General features: G+C 50.1%; 8 protein-coding genes across 8 annotated transcripts; 3 read left to right on the forward strand and 5 right to left on the reverse strand.

Moving 5' to 3' along the window:
- Positions 1–454: 454 nt before the first annotated feature.
- Positions 455–3,740, forward strand: N7487_008521 (putative zinc metalloprotease; the record flags this gene model as incomplete). The annotated part of the gene is made up of 3 exons (XM_056876251.1): positions 455–1,349; positions 1,405–3,476; positions 3,537–3,740. The coding sequence occupies 3 exons, from the start codon at positions 455–457 to the stop codon at positions 3,738–3,740; spliced, it is 3,171 nt and encodes a 1,056-aa protein (XP_056728439.1).
- A 465-nt stretch (positions 3,741–4,205) lies between these two features.
- N7487_008522 (mitochondrial 54S ribosomal protein bL34m) lies at positions 4,206–4,729 on the reverse strand (the record flags this gene model as incomplete). The annotated part of the gene is made up of 2 exons (XM_056876252.1): positions 4,206–4,575; positions 4,653–4,729. 2 exons carry the CDS (start codon positions 4,727–4,729, stop codon positions 4,206–4,208), a joined length of 447 nt encoding a protein of 148 aa, XP_056728440.1.
- A 553-nt stretch (positions 4,730–5,282) lies between these two features.
- On the forward strand, positions 5,283–5,789 carry N7487_008523 (uncharacterized protein; the record flags this gene model as incomplete). The annotated part of the gene is made up of 1 exon (XM_056876253.1): positions 5,283–5,789. One exon carries the CDS (start codon positions 5,283–5,285, stop codon positions 5,787–5,789), a length of 507 nt encoding a protein of 168 aa, XP_056728441.1.
- Positions 5,790–6,110: 321 nt separating this feature from the next.
- Positions 6,111–7,739, reverse strand: N7487_008524 (zinc metalloprotease; the record flags this gene model as incomplete). The annotated part of the gene is made up of 5 exons (XM_056876254.1): positions 6,111–6,343; positions 6,397–6,589; positions 6,645–7,391; positions 7,453–7,635; positions 7,725–7,739. 5 exons carry the CDS (start codon positions 7,737–7,739, stop codon positions 6,111–6,113), a joined length of 1,371 nt encoding a protein of 456 aa, XP_056728442.1.
- A 988-nt stretch (positions 7,740–8,727) lies between these two features.
- On the reverse strand, positions 8,728–10,928 carry N7487_008525 (translation initiation factor eIF2 subunit gamma; the record flags this gene model as incomplete). Its single annotated transcript, XM_056876255.1, has 10 exons — positions 8,728–8,758; positions 8,818–9,622; positions 9,687–9,804; positions 9,876–9,908; positions 9,986–9,999; positions 10,059–10,075; positions 10,165–10,175; positions 10,256–10,481; positions 10,537–10,558; positions 10,661–10,928. 10 exons carry the CDS (start codon positions 10,926–10,928, stop codon positions 8,728–8,730), a joined length of 1,545 nt encoding a protein of 514 aa, XP_056728443.1.
- Positions 10,929–11,550: 622 nt separating this feature from the next.
- On the reverse strand, positions 11,551–13,079 carry N7487_008526 (putative 60S ribosome biogenesis protein Mak11; the record flags this gene model as incomplete). The annotated part of the gene is made up of 2 exons (XM_056876256.1): positions 11,551–12,111; positions 12,165–13,079. 2 exons carry the CDS (start codon positions 13,077–13,079, stop codon positions 11,551–11,553), a joined length of 1,476 nt encoding a protein of 491 aa, XP_056728444.1.
- A 465-nt stretch (positions 13,080–13,544) lies between these two features.
- eaf1 (MYB and HSA domain protein) lies at positions 13,545–18,272 on the forward strand (the record flags this gene model as incomplete). Its single annotated transcript, XM_056876257.1, has 8 exons — positions 13,545–13,788; positions 13,871–13,999; positions 14,093–14,454; positions 14,483–16,909; positions 16,971–17,128; positions 17,184–17,250; positions 17,294–17,589; positions 17,625–18,272. The coding sequence occupies exons 1-8, from the start codon at positions 13,745–13,747 to the stop codon at positions 18,270–18,272; spliced, it is 4,131 nt and encodes a 1,376-aa protein (XP_056728445.1). The 5' UTR covers positions 13,545–13,744.
- A 667-nt stretch (positions 18,273–18,939) lies between these two features.
- Positions 18,940–20,133, reverse strand: N7487_008528 (DUF4419 domain-containing protein; the record flags this gene model as incomplete). The annotated part of the gene is made up of 1 exon (XM_056876258.1): positions 18,940–20,133. The coding sequence occupies one exon, from the start codon at positions 20,131–20,133 to the stop codon at positions 18,940–18,942; it is 1,194 nt and encodes a 397-aa protein (XP_056728446.1).
- Between the last annotated feature and the right edge of the window lie 117 nt (positions 20,134–20,250).

Below are 20,250 nucleotides of genomic sequence, written 5' to 3' on the forward strand. Positions count from 1 at the left end.
GTCTCGAATTCTCCCCCTGAGTCGGAGAACTTGTTTTCTGTAAGTCAATGCGGATTGAGTTCTTAGTTCTTATTGCCTATAGAGGGGTATCAAGTGTATCGACATTCTATCCCCAAATTTCTTCTTGCGACCCCACCTATGTCCCTTATCCTTGTCGATATGTCGCAGGTCTGCTCCATATGTTCTTTCAGAACGTGGTTTGGAAAAGATATGCTTGTTTCTGATTTCATTCCCATCTTATTCGAACCCAGCTTGGTGTGAATATTTTTCTCTCATCCGAGTTGTGGTTATAACACTTGTTATCAGACTATTCCTTGACCATCCATCGTGGACGTGCTGATGTGCTCACGACCATATCGAATTCCGAGTTAATGGACAAGAATTGCTAACGAAAATAACCAGACTGTTAAGCTTACGGCGAAATATCTTCACTGGGTCTGTCCCATTGATCAATATGTCGCCCTCGGTGCAGAACAGTCACTTCAAATTGCTACAGCAGTTCAAGCCCGATTACTCGCCGAGCGAGTTCACTCAATATGAATCACAGCGTACTGGTATGAGAGTGGTCGTTATCGATCAGCCGGGTCCCAAAGTGAACGGTTACTTTGTGCTTGCTACAGAAATCCACGATGATTCGGGTGCTCCCCATACTCTGGAGCACTTGTGCTTCATGGGTTCCCGCAATTACCGCTACAAGGGCTTCTTGGATAAGCTGGCTACTCGCGTGTACTCCAGCACCAACGCCTGGACCGCAACTGATCATACTGCCTACACGCTGGATACCGCAGGCTGGGAAGGCTTTGCTCGTATCCTGCCAGTCTACCTGGAGCATGTGATTGCTCCTACCCTGACTGATGAAGGCTGCTACACTGAAGTTCACCACGTCGATGGCTCTGGAAATGATGCCGGTGTCGTGTATTCTGAGATGCAGGGTGTGCAGAACAATGCTGCTGAGCTAATCGACCTGGCAGCCCGGCGATTGACCTACCCGCCTGGCGTGGGATTCCGCTATGAGACAGGAGGTATGATGGAACAGCTTCGGGTCTTGCCCGCGGAACGAATTCGCGAGTTCCACCGTGAGATGTATCAGCCCAAGAACCTGTGTCTGATCCTCACCGGAGAAGTCGACCAGGAAAACATGCTGGAAATCCTGGATAAGTTCGAAGACACTATCCTGGATGTCATTCCTAGCCCAGAGGCACCATTCAAGAGACCTTGGGTGGATTCCAAGCAGGCTCCTTATTTGGAGAAGTCCGTTATTCAGAAGGTTGAGTTCCCCGAGGAAGATGAATCGTTCGGTGAAATCGAAATTCGATTCATGGGACCAGACTGCACCGACGCCGTCCTCTGTAAGATCCAAATCCCGCCCCCAACATTTGAAATAAATTACTTACAGTATCATAGCTGGGGCTCTTAATGTGTCCCTTTTGTACCTGGCTGGTTCATCTGCAGCTCTGTTAGAGAACATCATTGTTGAGAAAGAACAGCTTGCCAGTGCCGTTTACTACGCAACTGAGGACCACCCTAGCATGGAGGTTCGTTTCACGTTGACCAGCGTGGAAACAGAGAAGTTGGAGAGCGTCGAGAAGAGATTCTTTGAGATCCTCCAAGATGCGATGGCCAAGGAACTGGATCTGAAGTACCTGAAAGAGTGTATCGCCCGACAGCGCCGAACCTGGAAGTTCTCGACCGAGTCTTCTGCCTCTTCGTTCGCAGAGTACGTTATCTCCGATTTCCTGTTCGGAAAGCGCGATGGCTCGACCTTGATGGATGTCGCAACTCTGAAGGAATATGATGTCCTTGAGACCTGGTCCGAGGACCAGTGGCGCTCTTTCATCAAGAAATGGATCTCGGATGCGGCTCATGTCACTATTTTGGGTATCCCATCACAGAAGATGTCCGCTACACTTAAAAAGGACGAGGAGGACCGGGCTGCTGCGCAAAAGGAGCGTCTCGGCGAGAAGGGCCTCAAGGAGCTTGCCGACAAACTCGAAAAGGCCAAGGCAGAGAATGACAAGGAGATTCCCCAGGAATTGCTGGAAAAGTTCGCTATTCCCGGAACCGAGTCAATCCACTTCATGGAGACCAGTACGGCTCGTTCAGGTGCTGCCCTGAAGGCTGGACGCCCTGACAACAAGATCCAAACCCTTGTTGATGCCGACAAGTCTGACCAGTCCCTTTTCATCCACTTCGAGCACATCCCCAGTAGCTTTGTCCAACTTTCAGTTCTCATCTCCGCTGATTCTGTACCCGTTCAGTTGCGCCCATTGCTGTCCATCTACACCGAAGCGTTCTTCAACATTCCGGTGCAGCGTGATGGCAAGACAATTGACTTTGAGCAGGTCGTAGTGGAATTGGAGAGAGACACTGTCGGATACTCGATGGAGACTGCTCGCGGACTTGGAAACTCGGAGATGCTCCGTATATCCTTCCAGGTCGAGCTGGAGAAGTATGCGAACGCCGTCGCCTGGCTACAGGAACTATGCTGGAAGTCCGTCTTCGATGTGAAGAGACTCCGCGCTATCAACTCCCGTCTTTTGGCCGATGTGCCCGACTCCAAGCGTAGTGGTGACGACATGCTTGCTGCTGTACATGTGATGGTTCACTACGCAGACGAGTCGATCACCCGTGCTCGTTCCACTTTGGTGAAGGCTCGCTACCTCAAGCGCGTCAAGCGTCTGCTCGCCGAGAAGCCCGAGGAAATTGTCAGCCGCATGGAGGAGATCCGCAAGTCGCTCTTCAAGCCCGACAATGTGCGCATCATTGTCATTGCCGACCTCGAGAAACTCCAGAACCCCGTCTCGGCCTGGAAGCCCTTCGCCGAGACCTTGGGCACCAGCACTGAGTTGCGACCTATCACTGACCGACGATCCCGGCTGAGTGATGCCGGCAAGAACATTGGCGGCAAGTCTTACATTGTTCCCATGCCGACTGTCGACTCGTCTTTCGCCTACGCTACTGCCCGTGGTCTGGATTCGTACGATTCCCCGGATCTGCCCGCCCTACTGGTCGCGATTTCATACATGAACGCTGTCGAGGGTCCACTCTGGGTTGCAGTCCGCGGCACTGGTCTGGCGTACGGTACTAACTTCAGTTACAACATCGACACTGGCTTTGTCAACTTCGATGTGTACCGGTCCCCGAACTCCCACAAGGCGTTCGAGTCTAGCAAGCAGATTGTTGAGGACTATCTGTCTGGTGCTACGCCTTTCGATCCTTTGATGCTCGAAGGTGCTATCAGCAGCATCGTGGTCAACTATGCCAATGAACAGATGACTGCCGCCAATGCTGCGCAGGGCAGTTTCATCCGCCAGGTCGTACGCAACTTGCCCAGCGACTATAAGGAGAAGATGCTCAAGAATGTGCGCGCTATCACCATCGACCAGATCAAGAGTGCTCTGCGTGATGTTATCTTGCCGTTGTTTGATCCCAAGACTGCCAACCTGGTTGTCACCTGCGCGACTGTGTTGGAAGATGTGAGTTGTTCCCTAGTTTTCGCTTGCAGGTATTGATTGCTAACTTTTGATTGCGAATAGACTATCAAGCAGGGCTTCGAAGCTTCCGGCTTCACTCCTACAGTTCAGCCTCTTAAGGAATTCGAGGACGACTATGGTCTGAAGGTTGGCGACGAGGAAGAAGATGAGGACGATGACGAAGACGACGAAGACGACGAAGATGATGACGAGGACTCCGAGACCGGATCGGAGGAGTATAGCGAGGACGAAAGCGACGACGAGTGATATGTTTGACGAACAAACAATCTATACATGGGTAGTGAGGTAGATCACATAGATAGAATTGTGGTGTCGAGAGACTCTACATAATCTAGACAGTGATTAATCTACGTTTTTACTTGCTGCAAACAAGCCGCAACCCCTAAGATCTCGACTGAAACAAACAAAGCTGAAAAATTCGCACTATATGAAATGTAGTCACACACATCCTCAGGAGAGGTAAATATGGTACACGCCAGACAAGACCCGCCAGCAACTGCCTTGCCTGAACCCGGATCCAATCTTGAAGACTATGATAGTACCAAGAATGGATAAATCGGTAATTGAACCCCTAATTTCTTCCCACCGTTGTCGTGAGACGGTATGAATTCCAATCAATCCAACCCACCCCGTGACCTCCGCGGTACAAATCCCATCCTATTCCACGACAACCCCCGAACGATTGAAAGATCGGCGCCAAAACGAATAAAATTACCAACTCAACTCCTTCCGACCCTTAAGAGTCCTCCGAATAAGAGTCTTACGTCCATTCCTGTCCTTCTTGCGTGCCAGATATCCATGGCGGCGCTTCTGGACCCGTCGTGACGGACGGAACGTCACACGTCGCACGCCTAGGGAAGCACTTGCGGAGAACGAGCGGGACTGCGAGGGAGTCTTCTGGGAGAGAAGTGAGGATAAGGGTGAGAAGGCGGAGGCGGTTGCGGTTGTGATTGGCGAGGACAGGCGGGCACCGAGTGTCCGCGAGGGTTGGAAGCGGGTTGGCGTGGAGAGGAGGGAGGAGAAGGATCGGGATGAGAGCATTGTGGAGGGTGTGCTTGGTTGTTGGGGGATTTGAGCGAATCTGTTTCCGGGAGGAGTAGAGTGTTAGCTTGTCTGGTTGGTTTCGAGACTGGAAAGGTTGTTGGCTGCTTTGCGTACCTGTTCATCGGGGTTCGCATGGCCGATGTGGTGGCCCGGAAGGTTGAGGGCACGGCCCTGGCGCGGAGACAGAACATTTTGAGGGCCCTGGATTTGTTTGGAGGGCGATTGAGGTGGGGTGGGAGCTTTTGAAGTTGGAGATCGAGTGAGGCCTGGTGGACAAGACGCGGCGTCGGAAGACAGAAAATTAAGCGCGGAGCCGCTGGCACGGACCCGCCTAGAGATGTATGGCTACATTAATTGACGATTAATTAGTTAGAATAGATAAAGGATAGTATTGGATTGTTTTTATATGTAAGATCTACTTACAATCCTATGACTACTATATAACTATGTCCGTTTAGCTGTCAATAAATATCAAACTATAGTTGCAGCGCATCCCGTTAAGAAGACCTACCCGATCGGGACTAGCGTCACCGAACTTTTTTGATCTCGAGATGCGAAATGCTCAACGTCGCCAGTACAACCCTCCGTCTTGCTCGCAAGTCACACTGAACCCGAGAGAAAATCTACTGCCAAAACTACAAATCCAAATACCAGGCAAAATCACCCCATAATCGCCGCCCCCACCACCCCTCAACCTCAAAAACTCACCCTCTAAACCCGGCGAAGAATACAAATTCCACCAAAATGGCAACCCAAGGTCCCCAGGCTCTCCCCCCAGTTACAGTCCAGGGCACACAGGTCATCAGCCAGTCCGCAGCGCAGGAATTCCTAGCTGCCTACCTGGACCGCGCCGCGACAGACCCATCTCTGCAACCCAATGCCAGCATCAGCGAGCACGGCCCCGTCTCACGGACAACCGCCGCAGCACCGAACTTGATCCTCCACAACCTGAAGCGTGTCCAAGCGGGTCTAGCTGGCGAGCTCCTCGGTCGTGATCTGACTGTCGCGAAGCAGAACCCCGGAGAAGATTATTTGGATGTTGCTGCGGGTATTCCGCAGACCAACAACCACGAGCAGCTGGACGATAGCAATGATCTTGTCATGAATGATGCTGAGTTTGGTATGGAGGCTGAGGCCTTCGCGAATCAGGAGGCCGGTATCGATAAGGAGGAGCGCAAGCGCAAGAAGAAGGAGAGACGGTTGGCGGAGAAGAAGGGTAAGGCCCAGGCGAAGGCCGAAGAATCCGATTGAGAGTGTGGTGTGGGTATATATTTGGTTGTGGGCGTTGCTGCATTGGGTCGGAGTCTCTTTTCTTTCCATTCGTTCTATTGCTCTATTACTCTGGGCTGGGTTTGGGTTTTGGACGTACAAAAAAGTACTGCTCGCATTTCATGTCTGGACAAAAAAAGTGTCATTTAGAGTTTAGACGGATTGCTACAATCCAATCAATACATAATGGAACATTTCCAAGCCTCGCTCTTTCTCCTCGAGATTAGTGCTCCGACATGTCACTGGCACAAAAAAAGTCATGTCCATATCATATGAAGATCGCCGACATAACACGCTTCCCGTTTACAGCTCGCGGTCCGCGGCCTTGACGGGCTTTTCACTGTCCTCCTCCTTGCTGCTGGTGACCTTGCCACCCTTCCATCCAAGCGCAGCGAGACGCTCGGTGAGGATGGGGTGAGAGTAGTGGTAGCTAGCGTAGATGGGATCGGCGTCCATAGTGCTGAGGTTCTGGATCTGGAGCTTCAGGAGCGAGGAAGCGAGCTTGTCGGAGTAACCAAGTTTCTGGGCAAATTCATCTGTGGGATACTGTTAGTATATGAGCGTATGGGATATATCGAACGGAACATACCGGCCTCGAATTCGAACTTGCGGCTAAGGATGTTCATGAGAAGCTTCACGACAGCATCCATAGGAGCCAGGGCGTCGGAAAAGAGCAGGAAACCAATCATGATAGGCTGTTCCTTGACGAATCCAAAGGACTGGTACAGCGACTTGTTGTTAACAAAGACAGAGAAAAGGGCGAAGATGTAGAACATATGGGCCTACAGTACATAGTTAGTGATAATTCTCCAGAAAGGCAACTGGGCAAATTCGTACCTGGGCAATGCCGAACAACTTGGTGGTGTGACTGAGGCTCCAGTGGCCAAGCTCATGGCCCAGCACAGCAACAACCTCCTCGGGCTCAGTCTTCTCAATCAGAGTGTCGTAGATGACAATGTGCTTCTTCCATGGCAGACCATAGAAGTAGGCATTGCTGTGGGCACTGCGCTTGCTGCCGTCAATGACATGCAGCTCGGAGAGAGGGAACTCGAGTCTCTTGGCCAGGTTCTCGACGCCAGTCTTGAGATCACCGGGCTGAAGAGGCGAGAGCTTGTTGAACAGAGGCAGGATGGCAATGGGGTAAATAGTAATGGCGAAAACCTGGAGGAAGACACCGAACAGCCAGAGGTAGTAGTAGAACGAGCTGTCAAACTTCTGCACAATCTTAAGAATGGCACTGATGATGGGAGCTCCCAAAACAATTCCAAGCATTTGACCCTTGAGCATATCCGTAATCCAAAGCTTAACCGTCTGCTTGTTGAAACCGAACTTCTCCTCGAGCACAAACGTGTTGTAGTACGAGACGGGCAGCGAGAGGATAGTGCTTAGAATGTTGAAACCGAAGAAGAATACCAATGTTTGACAGATTTCACCTTGGAACCGACCGGGGAGGTACCGAGCCAGCACGAGACCGCTGAGGCCCCAGAGCTTAGGGAGGACATCGCCGTAGATGAATGCAAGGTTTTGGATTTGACCGTAAAGACCGGAAAAGAAGCTGAACTTGGCCTTTGCGCGACCGTATGCCTGTTATGATATTCCAATAAGCCCCTGGATATAGTATAATGCTGCGTCATTGGGTTCATACCTGACTCTGGTCGAAGACCTTCTGGGTAACCTCCCCTGCGAGAACCTGGGGAGGCTTCGTACGTTGCAAAAACTTATACTGCCGGAGTGAGAGGAAACCTTCAAGGACGAACTGGCCCAGTGAGAAGCCCACAAGCACGTTCTTCCATGGGAAGAGCGGGCGATCGAGCAAGCGCGCCAATTGCTGGATGGAGATAGTTATTAGCGACGTGTCCACGGTGGAAAACAAATTCACCTTGTAAACATGAGGGTATCTCAATCAAATCAACTTACCTCGAGGATATACATGATTGAAATCGCGCAACTAGGCGAAGAAAGAGGACGTTGTTCAAGGCAGAAGATGCTACTTTGTTATTATCGGCAGCCTTAGTCAGATATCATGCATGACGGGCATTATATGGGGCCGGACGCAACGTCGATCTCAGGAGTTATAAACTTATTAACTTATTAACTATAGAGACTAATTTATTTTGAGTTGAATATCTAAGGAGTGAGACGAGGAATTAATAACAGTTCCCGGGATTTCAGTCTACCAAATGTATTAGGGTGTATGTTCATCCCTTGCGAGATAATACGAGTGGTCATACTTCAGGTCGTGGAATATATACATCCGACCTGCGGACCATCTAACTAGTAGTGGGCGCCTCTACCCTTATTTTCAAATGTTTTTAATGTTAGTTCTATCAGACGAAGACTCCATCTGTAAATCGATTAAACATGCAGATGCTCTTAAATTGTGCCGGCCCTAATTCCCCTGCATTTTAAACCGCAGACCTGTATAGGCCTATCTACATAAGATCCGATGATGCAGACAAAAAAAAAAGAGCAAGGAACAGGAAACCTCTTGAAAACAACTCCCTCGTACGATGGAAATAAAAAGCACATATCTTATTCGCCGACTTTACCTGCATCCCGTTCGTCGTCCGTTCCTCAGATCAAATCCTAGCATGCAGCCACGAACCAAAAGAAATGGTCGCTGACATGCATGAAGCAGGGAAACCGATCAAGGTGGCGACAATACAGGATTGCGTGTCTCCTCCATCTTCTCTATTCAGCCGGGGGAATCAGTTAAATCACGTCTTTAATTTTCCGACTCGTCATGACCATAAACTTTTTTGCAATCATAGATCGCAAGATTCGTGTTCGAGGGTCGGTGGGGGTGAGATTGTTATCGGGGGACATAGCAAGATTTATGTGCAAATCAACTTCTCCGACATAACGAACCTCATCCCCCAAGCTCCCCATTTCGAACTGGGAAATCGTTCAAATGATTGCTTTACTGCTGCACAGGCTCGAGGGTGTTACCACTGCGGAGTGAAATGGTTAGCATTTGTCATCAGAAATAATATCAAACCTGTAAACTTACGCAACAATGTTGGCCCATCCAATCAAACGCCAGTGCTTCTCGATTCTGCGACTGATGGCGATCTTCTCACCAACCTCAGTACAGGCGGGACTGGTCAAGCTGAGCTTGGCGGCATCGGCCTTGACACCGAGGACCTTAGCACCAGTAGCGGTGGAACCGATGTTAACCATCAGAACCTCGTTCTTAGCAAGCTTAGCAACCTTGGCCTGCTTGCCGTCGGCGGTCTTGACACCAAGGAGGCGACGAAGCAGGAAGTAGTTGACCTCAATCTCGGTGTAGATGGCGGGGAGACGGCCACGGTGACCGAGAACGAAACCGACAAGACGATCGGCACGGCAAAGCGTGGGGTCGACACGGGTACCAACACCGATCAAACCACCGGGAACGGCAAACTTGAGGTCATTGTGCTCAGCGAAGAGAGACACAATGCGGGAGAAAATGGGACGGCACTGGATCTTGCCTTGCTCATCCTTGGTGACGAGACCGGGGCGGATCTCAATCTCATCATTCAGCTTTACAACACCGGTAAGGATGGAACCACCGGCAACACCACCCTTGAGCTCATCGATCTCGGCACCGGGCTTGTTGACGTCGAAGGAACGAATGATCATCATGTGAGGTGTAGCCTCGAAGTTGCGAATGGGGATGGGGATCGTCTGGACAAGTGCCTCGTTGACAGCATCGATGTTGTACTTCAGCTGTGCAGAAATGGGGATAACGGGGGACCCATCAGCAACGGTACCACGGATGAACTTGAGAATGGACTGGTAATGCTCCAGGGCATTATCGCTTCGCATGAGGTCAACTGTTTTATTTTCAAACGTCAGTGTTTCGTTTTCATTGAAAGATTGGAAGAACCAAGATCTTACCCTTATTTTGGAGAATGACGATGTGGTTGAGCTTCATGATCTCAATGGCAGCCAAATGCTCCGAGGTCTGGGGTTGAGGGCAGGTTTCATTTCCGGCAATCAAGAGGAGAGCGGCATCCTAGTGAAATGATGTTAGCTTCCCACCAATCCCTTGAAATCATAATTGCTGTAGTGGGGGATGAAACCTACCATGACCGCAGCTCCTGAAAGCATAGTGCTCATCTGTGCAAAGCTGATTAGCATCAACTCTCAAAAGAGAAGATGAATTTCCCAAGATGCGCATGGGAATGAAGACTAACCAGAATATCGTGACCTATGATTCAATATTAGCGGTGCTTCAACTTCGGACAGAGACGGATCTAGTGGACATACCAGGGCAATCGACGAAACTTTTTTTTTGGATCAAATGTTAGCTTATACTTAATATATAAAGAGAAAAACCTCCCTTGTGGGGGGGGTAACTGGGGACTGGTGATACCTGAGGTGACGCTGTATGAGATGTCAGATTGGGCCACTTGAGAAAAGGCTCTGAGATTGGACTTCAGAGGGGGAGGAGCAGGAGAACATACCAGCAAACGGTAACGGCCTTGACATCCTTCGCGCTCACATGGCGGGTCAATTTCCTTCTCACTCTTGAAACTCTTGTAACATGTAGGTCGAGGGCACTCGGGGCTGTCACACTTGTAGATCTTCGCGTTGGCGTAACCAAGCTTAATGGTAATGTTGCGCTCAAGCTCGTTCTTGAAGCGGACGGTTTGAACCTCAGAAATAGCCTTGACAACGGTGGATTTTCCGCTAGAATTATATTAGCATGCGTGTGGGAAGAAAAATGCGAGAGAGGGCGTCTAACTGAGCGACATGTCCGATCGTGCCTGATAAATCACGTCAGTAAATTTGTTATTTGGGAAAATAGAATCCAATAGATGGAGGGAATTTCTGAGCGTAGAAGCTTTCAGAAACCAATAATCACATACCAATGTTCTGAGTAGCTTGGCGAGCAATGATCTCAGGCGAAAGAGGCGTCAATTTTGACAGGTCGAGGGTTTCCGGGTTAGGCTGCTCGGGCAGTTCTGGGCGCTTCGGTTGAGGAGCAGAGTCAGCCTTCTTCATGGCAGACTTGAGAGGCTTCTCCTCCTGCTCAAGGGGCTCCTGGTCCTCGATCTCTCCGCGAGCATTGTGGGCGTCGAGTAAAGGTGAGCCGGGTTGGGATCCCTCGTCGGAGAAATCGCCGTTGGAAGCCATGTTTGCAAAGTAGAATAGAAAATCAACGCGCGATCAGCAGCAGCGTTAAATGAAAACGCAAAGTGGTTATACGGAGACGGAGCTGGTGGATAGAAGGTGGGAGGTCGGATGAAAATTGCTTCCCGCGGGCGATATGATAATGAAAGAATGTAGGTGGGGGATTGTGTGTAGTGGAGAGCCGGGCGGTGTCTGGATGGCAACTTTACATTTCATCTACGTTATAACGGCTTAAGTAAATATGTTAGATACATATATAATGTAATTTCGCGTTTATTTTAGTTATTTTATACAATTTTAATGTTGTGTCTCGGTTTATTGTGGGTGATTCACTTATCTTTGTCTGAGAAAATCCCTGCGAACTAATAGAGCGACACCATCAGATGTGCCACACCGGGTTTTATAGAGCAGTGATGGGAATAACATACTAAAACATTTCTCAGTTGAGTCGAACTTTCAGACTTGAAAAAAGATATAGTTCAAAATAGAATCATACATAATTATTTTCATTTCCTAGGACAATAGACTCGGGGGCATTTTTATTTTTCATACTCATGATACATTGGTTGCCACTGGGGATCTATTTGACGGTACAAAGGGTATAACAGTTGACAGCAATGAGAGGTTACTCGTCGTCGCTATCACTCGATGACTCTACCTCATCTTCAGAGTCGTCTTCGGAGTCTATCAATGTAGACGGATCCTCCGCAGGCAGCATGACAAAGGCAGCCAAGCATGTGATGCGGTTACCAGTTTCGTTGGTGGCCAAGAGCTTTCCAATCTGAGTCGTATCCTTCTTCTCTTGCTTTGCCGCGGAAATTTCTTTCCCAGCAGCCTTCCAAACACGGACCACTCCGTCGCTGTTACCGGTGACGACCAAGAAGTCGTTACGGAGTTCCTTTGCTTGACCTTCAAGTGTGAGGATTTCGAAATCCTTGATACGGCCAGGGAACCCAGTTTCCTTTCCACCAACCTGAGCGACAGGGGTAGCATAGGAAATTGAGCATTCCGTATCATCCTCCGCTTTCTTCAATTCTTTGGTCGAATAGAAGATCACTCGGCCATCCTCCGTAGAGACAGCCAAGAAATCTTCCTTTTCACCACCCTTCAAAGGCAAAGAAACATACTTCATCTGGTGAAGTTTGCTGCGTGGGCTAGGAAGAACTCTGCATCTTGGAATCGAGTCCTGTGCCAATAGTCAGAAATTTGATCAACGGGTATACCATCCAGATAACTTACGATTCCGAACACGACTGCACCCCATTCGAAAGCGACGGCAAACTCCTCTCCTTCAGAGTCCCATGCGATGCGCCGACCTTCTCCAGTGCTCCATCTCGACTCCTTGACACCTTGTAGGACCTCCCGAGTGAAGTTCAACACACCGGCCTTTCTGCCGGTCACGAGATTCCACAATCTCATACATTTCTCTCCTCGTCCAACACTCAGCATAAGCTTCATACTGGGGTGCACCGCAAAATGGTTCACTCCAGATGGAGCAGCTCCGGGAGGTGCCGTGTCACCGCTTGGTCGTCCTTGGATTTTTGGATTTGGTGCTTTGATAGTTGATACGACGGTCCAGTCACGGGTCTTGGAGATGGAGATTGTGTTGTCTTCTCCGGCTGCCAGTAACTTGGTTCGCGAAGGGAAGCTCAAAGAGGTAATACTGGCAGTGTGGTGCAACAGTGATCCTAGCTCACGGTTCCGGGGATTTTCGAGGATCTTGTTTCCAGCAAAGGTTGGCACGGACGGATAGTCTTCATTGACGGCAGGGGGTGCGGCGGAGATCGAGTACAGGTTGATGCGCTCATCTGTACTACCACTGGCCAGCATCACCTTTTGAGCATCGACGGGGTCGGTGGGTTTAGGTAGTGGGGACAATGCTAGACAACGAATTGCAGATCCATGGGCTTCAAATAGGAAAGTATCCATGCATTGGATGTCTGGAGAGTCAGCCTCAGCTTTAGCTTTTAGGCTAGAGGCTGGAACCCCGACGGTGAAGCCATGGAGCACTCGCTCATAAGACCCTGTGACAACTTGGACGGTGAAAGCTGCATCGGGAGTCTCTGCGGGAGCAGCGACAGACTTGGTAACCTTGGGAGGAGTACCAACTGTCTTGTCCTCCTTGGGGGCATCTGTTCTCTTGCGTTTAACCATGATTGCTCAAATAGTGAGTGTGGTTTGTATATTGTAGATGTGAAAGCTTGATCTAGAGGGCGGACAACTTTTTTTCTTGATTTTCTGCCGGCGGTTTATCGGCCGCCTTGATAGGAAATAGATGCCTGACCTAAATGCCTTCTAGCCTTAAACATAAGGCATTAAATTATGCCTGAGGCCTTACATACGCAAGCGGAGAACAATTCAATGACAGAAAAATAATACAGTGCGTTACCAGTTGATGAGGACAGCCTTTTTTCAAACACATAAGTTTTTGACAACCATATAAGAGCTCATTAATGTAAGAACTATTGTTACTTCCCTAAGTTGATAACACATCTTTATCTTTTTTTCTTCCATCAAAGAGAAATTCTTAAGAAGTACCAGGTACCTGGCCAAGCCGTGTATTTTTTATAGAGGGAGCGAGTAACTGGTTGTACCTAAAGCCAACATCCTTCCCGTTCTTCCACATTTTTTCATACCGCCCTGTAACCTCATTTTCACCCCCTTCGAAAAGATCCTGCTCTAGGTGCTTTTCATCGCCTCCTACCCTCCACCCATCTTTTTCATCTTTTTCGAGCGATTTTTTCCATCTGGATGACCTCGCTCGATCAGTTCCCCTTGTTCCCGCGTTAATCGGATGCTGCGTTCCGAAGCTAGACTCCATGCTCCGTGACGAGCTCCTACGATCTAAAAACGATGAGATCGCGTAAGTATTAATTTTTTTTCGCAACGGGAATTCGATTGGGATGCCTAAAAAATGATGAATTTGTCGCTAATTTGGTGGTTAGAAACTGTTTGTCGCGCAGAAAGCGCAAGCTCAGCGCATTGTATCTAGCCACGGTCGGGTTTGGCGCGACCGAGGACGCTCATTACCACCAGAAAGAACAGGCCTTTCTTGACGCCAATGATCTCTCCAAGTAAGTCCACTCACCTTGTTATTCTACTAGTGGAATTTACTCTGCATTTATTCATTTGGTTTTATAATTTCCTAATGCTGATTCCCTATCTAGAGGTCGTTATTTCAATGAGGCTACTCTTCCACCGCCAACCCATGCGCGCGCGCGCTCACCAAGTCAAAATGCAATTTCCCAGACCACAGCTTCCAGCGTCAGTGGTAAACCTGTCGCTGGGATCACTCCACCCTTAACCGTCGATGGCGGAGCTCTGCACGCGACCGAGCCTCAACAGCGCGACACACCCATTCTAGACCAACCTCGGACCGCGACGAATAATCTTCCCCCTACCCCCGTGGATACAACTGCAACACGTCGACCCTCAGTGCCAGCCATCAGCCCTAAGCTGCCAACGGATATCAACGGGCCACCGATCGCTGTCCAGTCACTCGACTCATTGCGCCCCGACCAAAAAGGTGGTGTGCCGGTAGTCGAAACGCCACTTAGTGCTCACGACCATGACGGAAATCAGGCAAAGATATCCCCCCCATGTGTCGAAGCCAGCTGCGACTGGAGTTCCATCACTGGAGATTCCCTCCGACCCTCTTCGAAAGAAACACGAAGCGCGACCCTCTCTTACCTTGGGATCATCTCAACACGAACAACCACCATCACCCGCCTCCTCCATTGACCCCTACAATAATAACACGCCTGTTCCAGTTGCCGCATCACCTGACACAAGCCCCGCAGAAGAGGTGACTGAGGATACTGAGACAATCGATCGCTCAAAACACAAGCATGACCGATCTGCCCATGCCCGGCCGAGTTTGGTTCCCTTGACCCCAGACGAGCAATTGCGCCTTGAAGAAGCTCAGTCGAAACCTGAGAAACCCGTTAATGATGTGATTGCCGACCTACCTACATCGAAGGAGGTGATTTTGGAGAGCGTGGACACCGGGGCCAATACAGATCGCATGGATATCGACCAGGAACCAGCCCCCGTCCCTTCCGAAGCGAAACCCCCCCAAGAAGCGGAGACGACTGTGCGGGACTCGTTATCGCCAACCGCACAAGCTGAAGCCGCTGCAGATTCAGCTGCAGATTCAGCCGTCGAGACTCCCACAGCCAAAAAGCTTTGTATCCCACCTACTCAACCTGGCTCAGCGCAACCGGAGCGCATGACCACTCGGGTATCATCCGGAGCTATCCGACACAAGTCTGTTTCCGAGATCCTCGGAGAAACCCCTAAGAGTGTCGCTCATGATAGAAGCCAGCCCGCTACTCCGTCTGATCAAGGCTCTCCTGATTCTGTCGCAAGAATGCGCTTTAAAGATCGGAAGGAGCGGGAGAAGGAGAGAAGCCGACTCTCGACTGTGGTGTTTCCTAAGCAGCCGGCTCAGCAGGAGAAAGCTGATATGGACTTGACGCACCGAGACATGGATGCGGTTGCCAAGCTGAACGAGGAGCAAGACTATCTTTTCACATTATTCTTGAACAGGGCGTACGCTCCTCCACGTGGAACGAACCTCAATACTCTGCTGGCCTCTGCGCACAAGACTTTGAGTACCAGCAATCATCTGCTTGAATACCAAGAACAGATGGATTGCCGTACTCTCCGGCGAATCTATGCCCTTCAAAATGCCAACCGATGGCCATTGCGACAATTAAAGCGCTCTGTTGAACCTCCCCGCCAGGGAACACATTGGGACGTTGTTTTAGATCACATGAAGTGGATGCGAACCGACTTCCGGGAAGAGAGAAAGTGGAAGATTGCTGCTGCAAAGAGTTGTGCCGATTGGTGCGCAGAATATGTTAACAGCGACGTGGAACATCGGACATTACTTCGTGTCCAAGTAAAGATTCCAACGTCAACTCTGGCAGAGAAGGATCCCTCTAAGGTGGGCCTCAGCCCACCATCCGACGACGTTGGTGATGAAGTGTTTGGTGTTTGTCATCCCACCCCGGAGCTCCTCCCATCGGCTGAGGAGGAATCAGTCAGTGATGGGTTCAACGATGAGCCTCGTCACGACATCCATGACACAGTTGCTCCCGCTGCTATTTTCTCCTTGGGCTCGGATGAATTCAACTTCTCACTTGACATGACCCCTGCCGCTGAAAAGCTGTTAGACGAACTGCCGATATATGGACCACTCCAGATCGCCCCCGGAACGAACACACCGGCATTCAAAGTGTCCCCTGACACAGTTTGGAAGACGGAACTACTACCCGTGTCCAAATTTGCATCGGCGAAGATTACCTTCCATGATGACGACCATCCTCGCAAGCGGAGCCGATATGACTACTCCCAGTACGGTGGTGATTCGGACAATCGGATCACCGAATTGGCACCTGAGCAGACAAACGTTGCGCTGTTTCGGCCAGAGAACAAGCCCATCCGCGATCGCATTCACCCTGGTCATCAGTTCCGGCCTCCGACTGAACACCCCATGCCATCCGTTGGTTTCTTTGAATCGCGTTCGTCCTCGCAATGGACTTACGCTGAGGATGATGAACTCCGACGCTTGGTCAAGGAGTACTCTTACAATTGGTCTCTAATTTCCAGTTGTCTTACCCCGTCATCACTGTTCACCTCTGGTGCCGAGAGACGAACCCCTTGGGAATGTTTCGAGCGATGGGTTGGACTGGAAGGTCTTCCTGCTGATATGTCTAAAACTCAGTACTTCCGGGCCTACCACCAGAGGCTCGAGACTGCCCAACGCACTGTTTTGGCCCAACAGCAGGCTGCCCAGCAACAGCAGCAGCAACAGCAGCAGCAACAAGGCGCCAACGCTCAGCCTCAGCCACCTGTCCGCCGGAGGACTACTCAGCCTCTTCGGGTTGACCGGAGACGATCTTCGAAGCATCTTGCTCTGCTTGATGCTATGCGAAAGTTGGCCAAGAAGCGGGAAACTATGCTTCAGAAACAGCAGCATGGTATGTTCGGAATAGAAAGAACATCTTGCGCGAAGAGCTCCACTGACATTTTATTTCTTAGCTTCCCACCTCGCTTCATTACGAAAGGCCAATGAGGCTAACCAGCCCAAGCCTCCGATCTCGTCCCCAGCTGAGTTCAGCAGGTTGAAGTACGATAGAGAGATGAAGCTGCAGGAAAGACAGGAACAGTACCGCCAGCAAATGATTGCGCAGCAAAGGGTGAGTGGTTGTTAACGTCCCTACTTGACAGCACTGTGGCTCATCCCCCATATAGGCTAGTCTCGCAGCGCAGCGTTCCGGCCAAGTACCTAACCAACAGCAAATGATGAATGCGCCGGGGCGTAACAACACCATGCCCCCCCACTTCCAATCCTAGTCTACCAGGTGGAACTCCGAACGGAATGACCAACGGCATGCCTCCTAGTGCCGGTGTCAATCAAGCCCGCCCGCTTCCGATGCAGAACATGCCTAATGGTGCACAGCCCAATGGCCAGATGCCTAATGGAATGGCCATGAAGATGATGCCGCAAGCTCAAATGCAACAGACACCAGGGGCACGACCGGGCCTGCCAATGCAAGCCTCCCCTGATAACACGCGCGTGATTCGAGAAGCCAATCGATTGCAGGAGCAGCAGCGTCTTCTCCAGTCTCGGCAACAGCAGCCGCACCCCCTCAGCAGGGTCAGCAATTCCACAACCCGCAATTTGCGTCTCAGGGGTCGCCGAACCTGAACATGGCGAATGTTAACGGTACTCCTAATAACCCTGCTATGATGGCTGCCCTTCAGAACCAAGGGGGAATGCAGAGTCCGTCGTTCCACGGTAGTACACCACAAGGCGTCTCGACCCCCTCGCCTCGTATGGGCCAACCCAACCCTCTTTCGAGCGGTGTTGTGCCCCAAATCAGCACCCTCCAAAGCCAGATTCAACGCACGAACCCGAATATGCCCCCCGAGCAAGTGACGAAGATGGCCACAGATCGACTAAACCAGTATCAACAGCAGCAGCAACAACAGCGCTTGTCCCAACAAGCAGCGATGAATGCTGCTGCAGGTAGCATCAATGCAAATGCCGTTCAGGCTAACTACCAAGTTCCCCACGAGGCTAGTTTCCAGACTCCGAACGGCGGTTCTGCAATGCAGGTCCCTCAGAATCAAGGGTTCTCCCCAATGATGCGGGTCCCCCAGGCCGGTCAGCAAAACCGCGTTGGGCCGACTAGCTCGCCCGCCATGAACGGTGCTGCACCCCTACCTAGTCGTAGCGCCACTCCTCAAAACCAGCGCAGCGGTAGTGCCCAAGCTGGCGCCGTTCAAGGTTCCAGCAAGAGCCCGCACGCTCCGGCAGCCCAGACCGCGACCAGCTAGGAGCTTACTCAACATGCCCCCCTTCTCCCCTGCAATACCTTTGCGAATCTATTTCTCCTCCTCACTTTACGTTCGTCTGTACATACTTACACCAACCCTTATGCTGATTTATTTTTTACACTTTGTTCTTCACCGTTGACTCGGCTTCTCGCGCTACAACTACACCTACACCTACCCCATTTGTTGACTCTACCACATGTGTGCTCTTTTATTTTTATTTTTTATTTTGGCTTGTTGAAAAATGATGTTCATCATTTATTTGACCTTGATATGCACTGGCTCTTTTTACACCAGTGCTGCTCTGAATTCTGAGCTTGGGCTTGTATCATTGGGAATAGGCGAAACTGGGACGGACGGATTATTCTAGGAATTGAAATGAATTGTATGATTAGTTTGAAGGTTGTGTTTCATGGGATTTCTGTGTAGTGGCATAGTTGCATAGTTGCATACTTCAAATGTTATCTTCTATTCAAGTGAGGATAATAGACAGAAAATAAGAAAAGCAGAGCTTTATTGTATTTGTCTCTTCTAGCTACTCTCAATCTTGGAATTTGAGACAACCTAGCCAAATAGCTACCTCTTAAGGATTCCTGAAAACTGTAACATCAATACTCCAAACGAAAGCGAAATTATACTAGACGCAACTGACTGACCGTTGGCAATCAGTTCACTTTCCTTGTCTGACCAACGACCAATCTAGTGCCCGAGGTGGGCTGTGAACCTTTTTGTGCTTTTTGTGCTTTTTGGCACACTTTGGTTTCTCCTTTTCATACCTCAGCCAGCCAGACACCGGCTGAATTGAGTCAAGTCTAGTCTCCCCAGTGGGAATGACTGGGTTACAGGGCATCGTTTGGTAGTAATCGTCCACGAAATATGCAAGCCTTCGCTCATAACTATGGTCTCCAGAACCATCTAGCATTGCTCCACTCGAGGTGGCCTGTATGCCAATCAACCCGGCCAACATCATAGCGTTGAATGTGTGCCCCATATTATTAACTATAACCGGAGCAGATACATAGCCCAGAGGGACTTTATCCGTGTTTATACGGCGTGACAAAGCCTGGTCACGCCTGAACTCAGTATTCCGTGCCTGAAAACCTCGCGAGCATTGCGGAAGAATTGCTTCTGGACACAGCAGCTTTCCATCATTACCCCAGAAACAAAAGACCGATATCCAGCCAGTCAGATAGGTTGGTCCACTTGTCCCGCCTCTCCTGTCAGCACATTTGCTCCAGAAACCCAATGTATCTAGTGATTCAGGATTGTCGAAGGAAGCGACAAAGTTGTTGAGAATCGTCCGAAGAAGCTGGGTAAACCGAACAGGTTCATCTCCCAGATGAGCTAGCTGAGCAAGTTTTGTCACCATAAGTGCCCAGTCCTCACGGTTACCGAGCAAAGTGACAGACAGAATTCCACACCTTGAAACAAATTCGTAGGAGAAATACTTCTGCATAGCGCCCATCATTATACTCGTTGCTACCACTTTGTCAGATGAAGTCGTAGTGCTAAAGGCCGGCATAATCCAGTCCCGCAGGTCCGGTTTCACCACACGCTTTTCCATAATTTTAGACGTTGTTAGTGCCATTTTACCAATGCCCACAGTGTCCAGGGTCTCGTTTGTGGAAACCTCCAGGTGTACTGTGCCCTTATGTGAGACGAATAGATGTCGCAGTTCCTCGGAGTGTGCAATAACGAAGATACTGAGCTGTGACAGAATGGTGAACCATACATCTTCGGGCCGGAGTACAAGGTTGTGGTGATGACTATAGGCGTGGAACACGGCCCAGACAAAGCCATTTTCGGATGCGGAGATGTAAGATGTGTCGAAGAGATCTTCAGTGAATGACTTCCCAATCAGCATTTTGCTACCAATATGCAAGATTGTTCAAAAAGCTCTTCGGCCTTGGCTACCCCCTGGGATTTCCATGCACGCGGTGGATGCTTGGCTGTGGTGAGAGTGATAGGCATGTTGTTGTGG

The sequence above is a fragment of the Penicillium crustosum genome (assembly GCF_028827405.1).
Source record: "Penicillium crustosum strain IBT 35664 chromosome Unknown utg000003l_segment0_segment0, whole genome shotgun sequence".
Lineage (NCBI taxonomy): Eukaryota > Fungi > Ascomycota > Eurotiomycetes > Eurotiales > Aspergillaceae > Penicillium > Penicillium crustosum.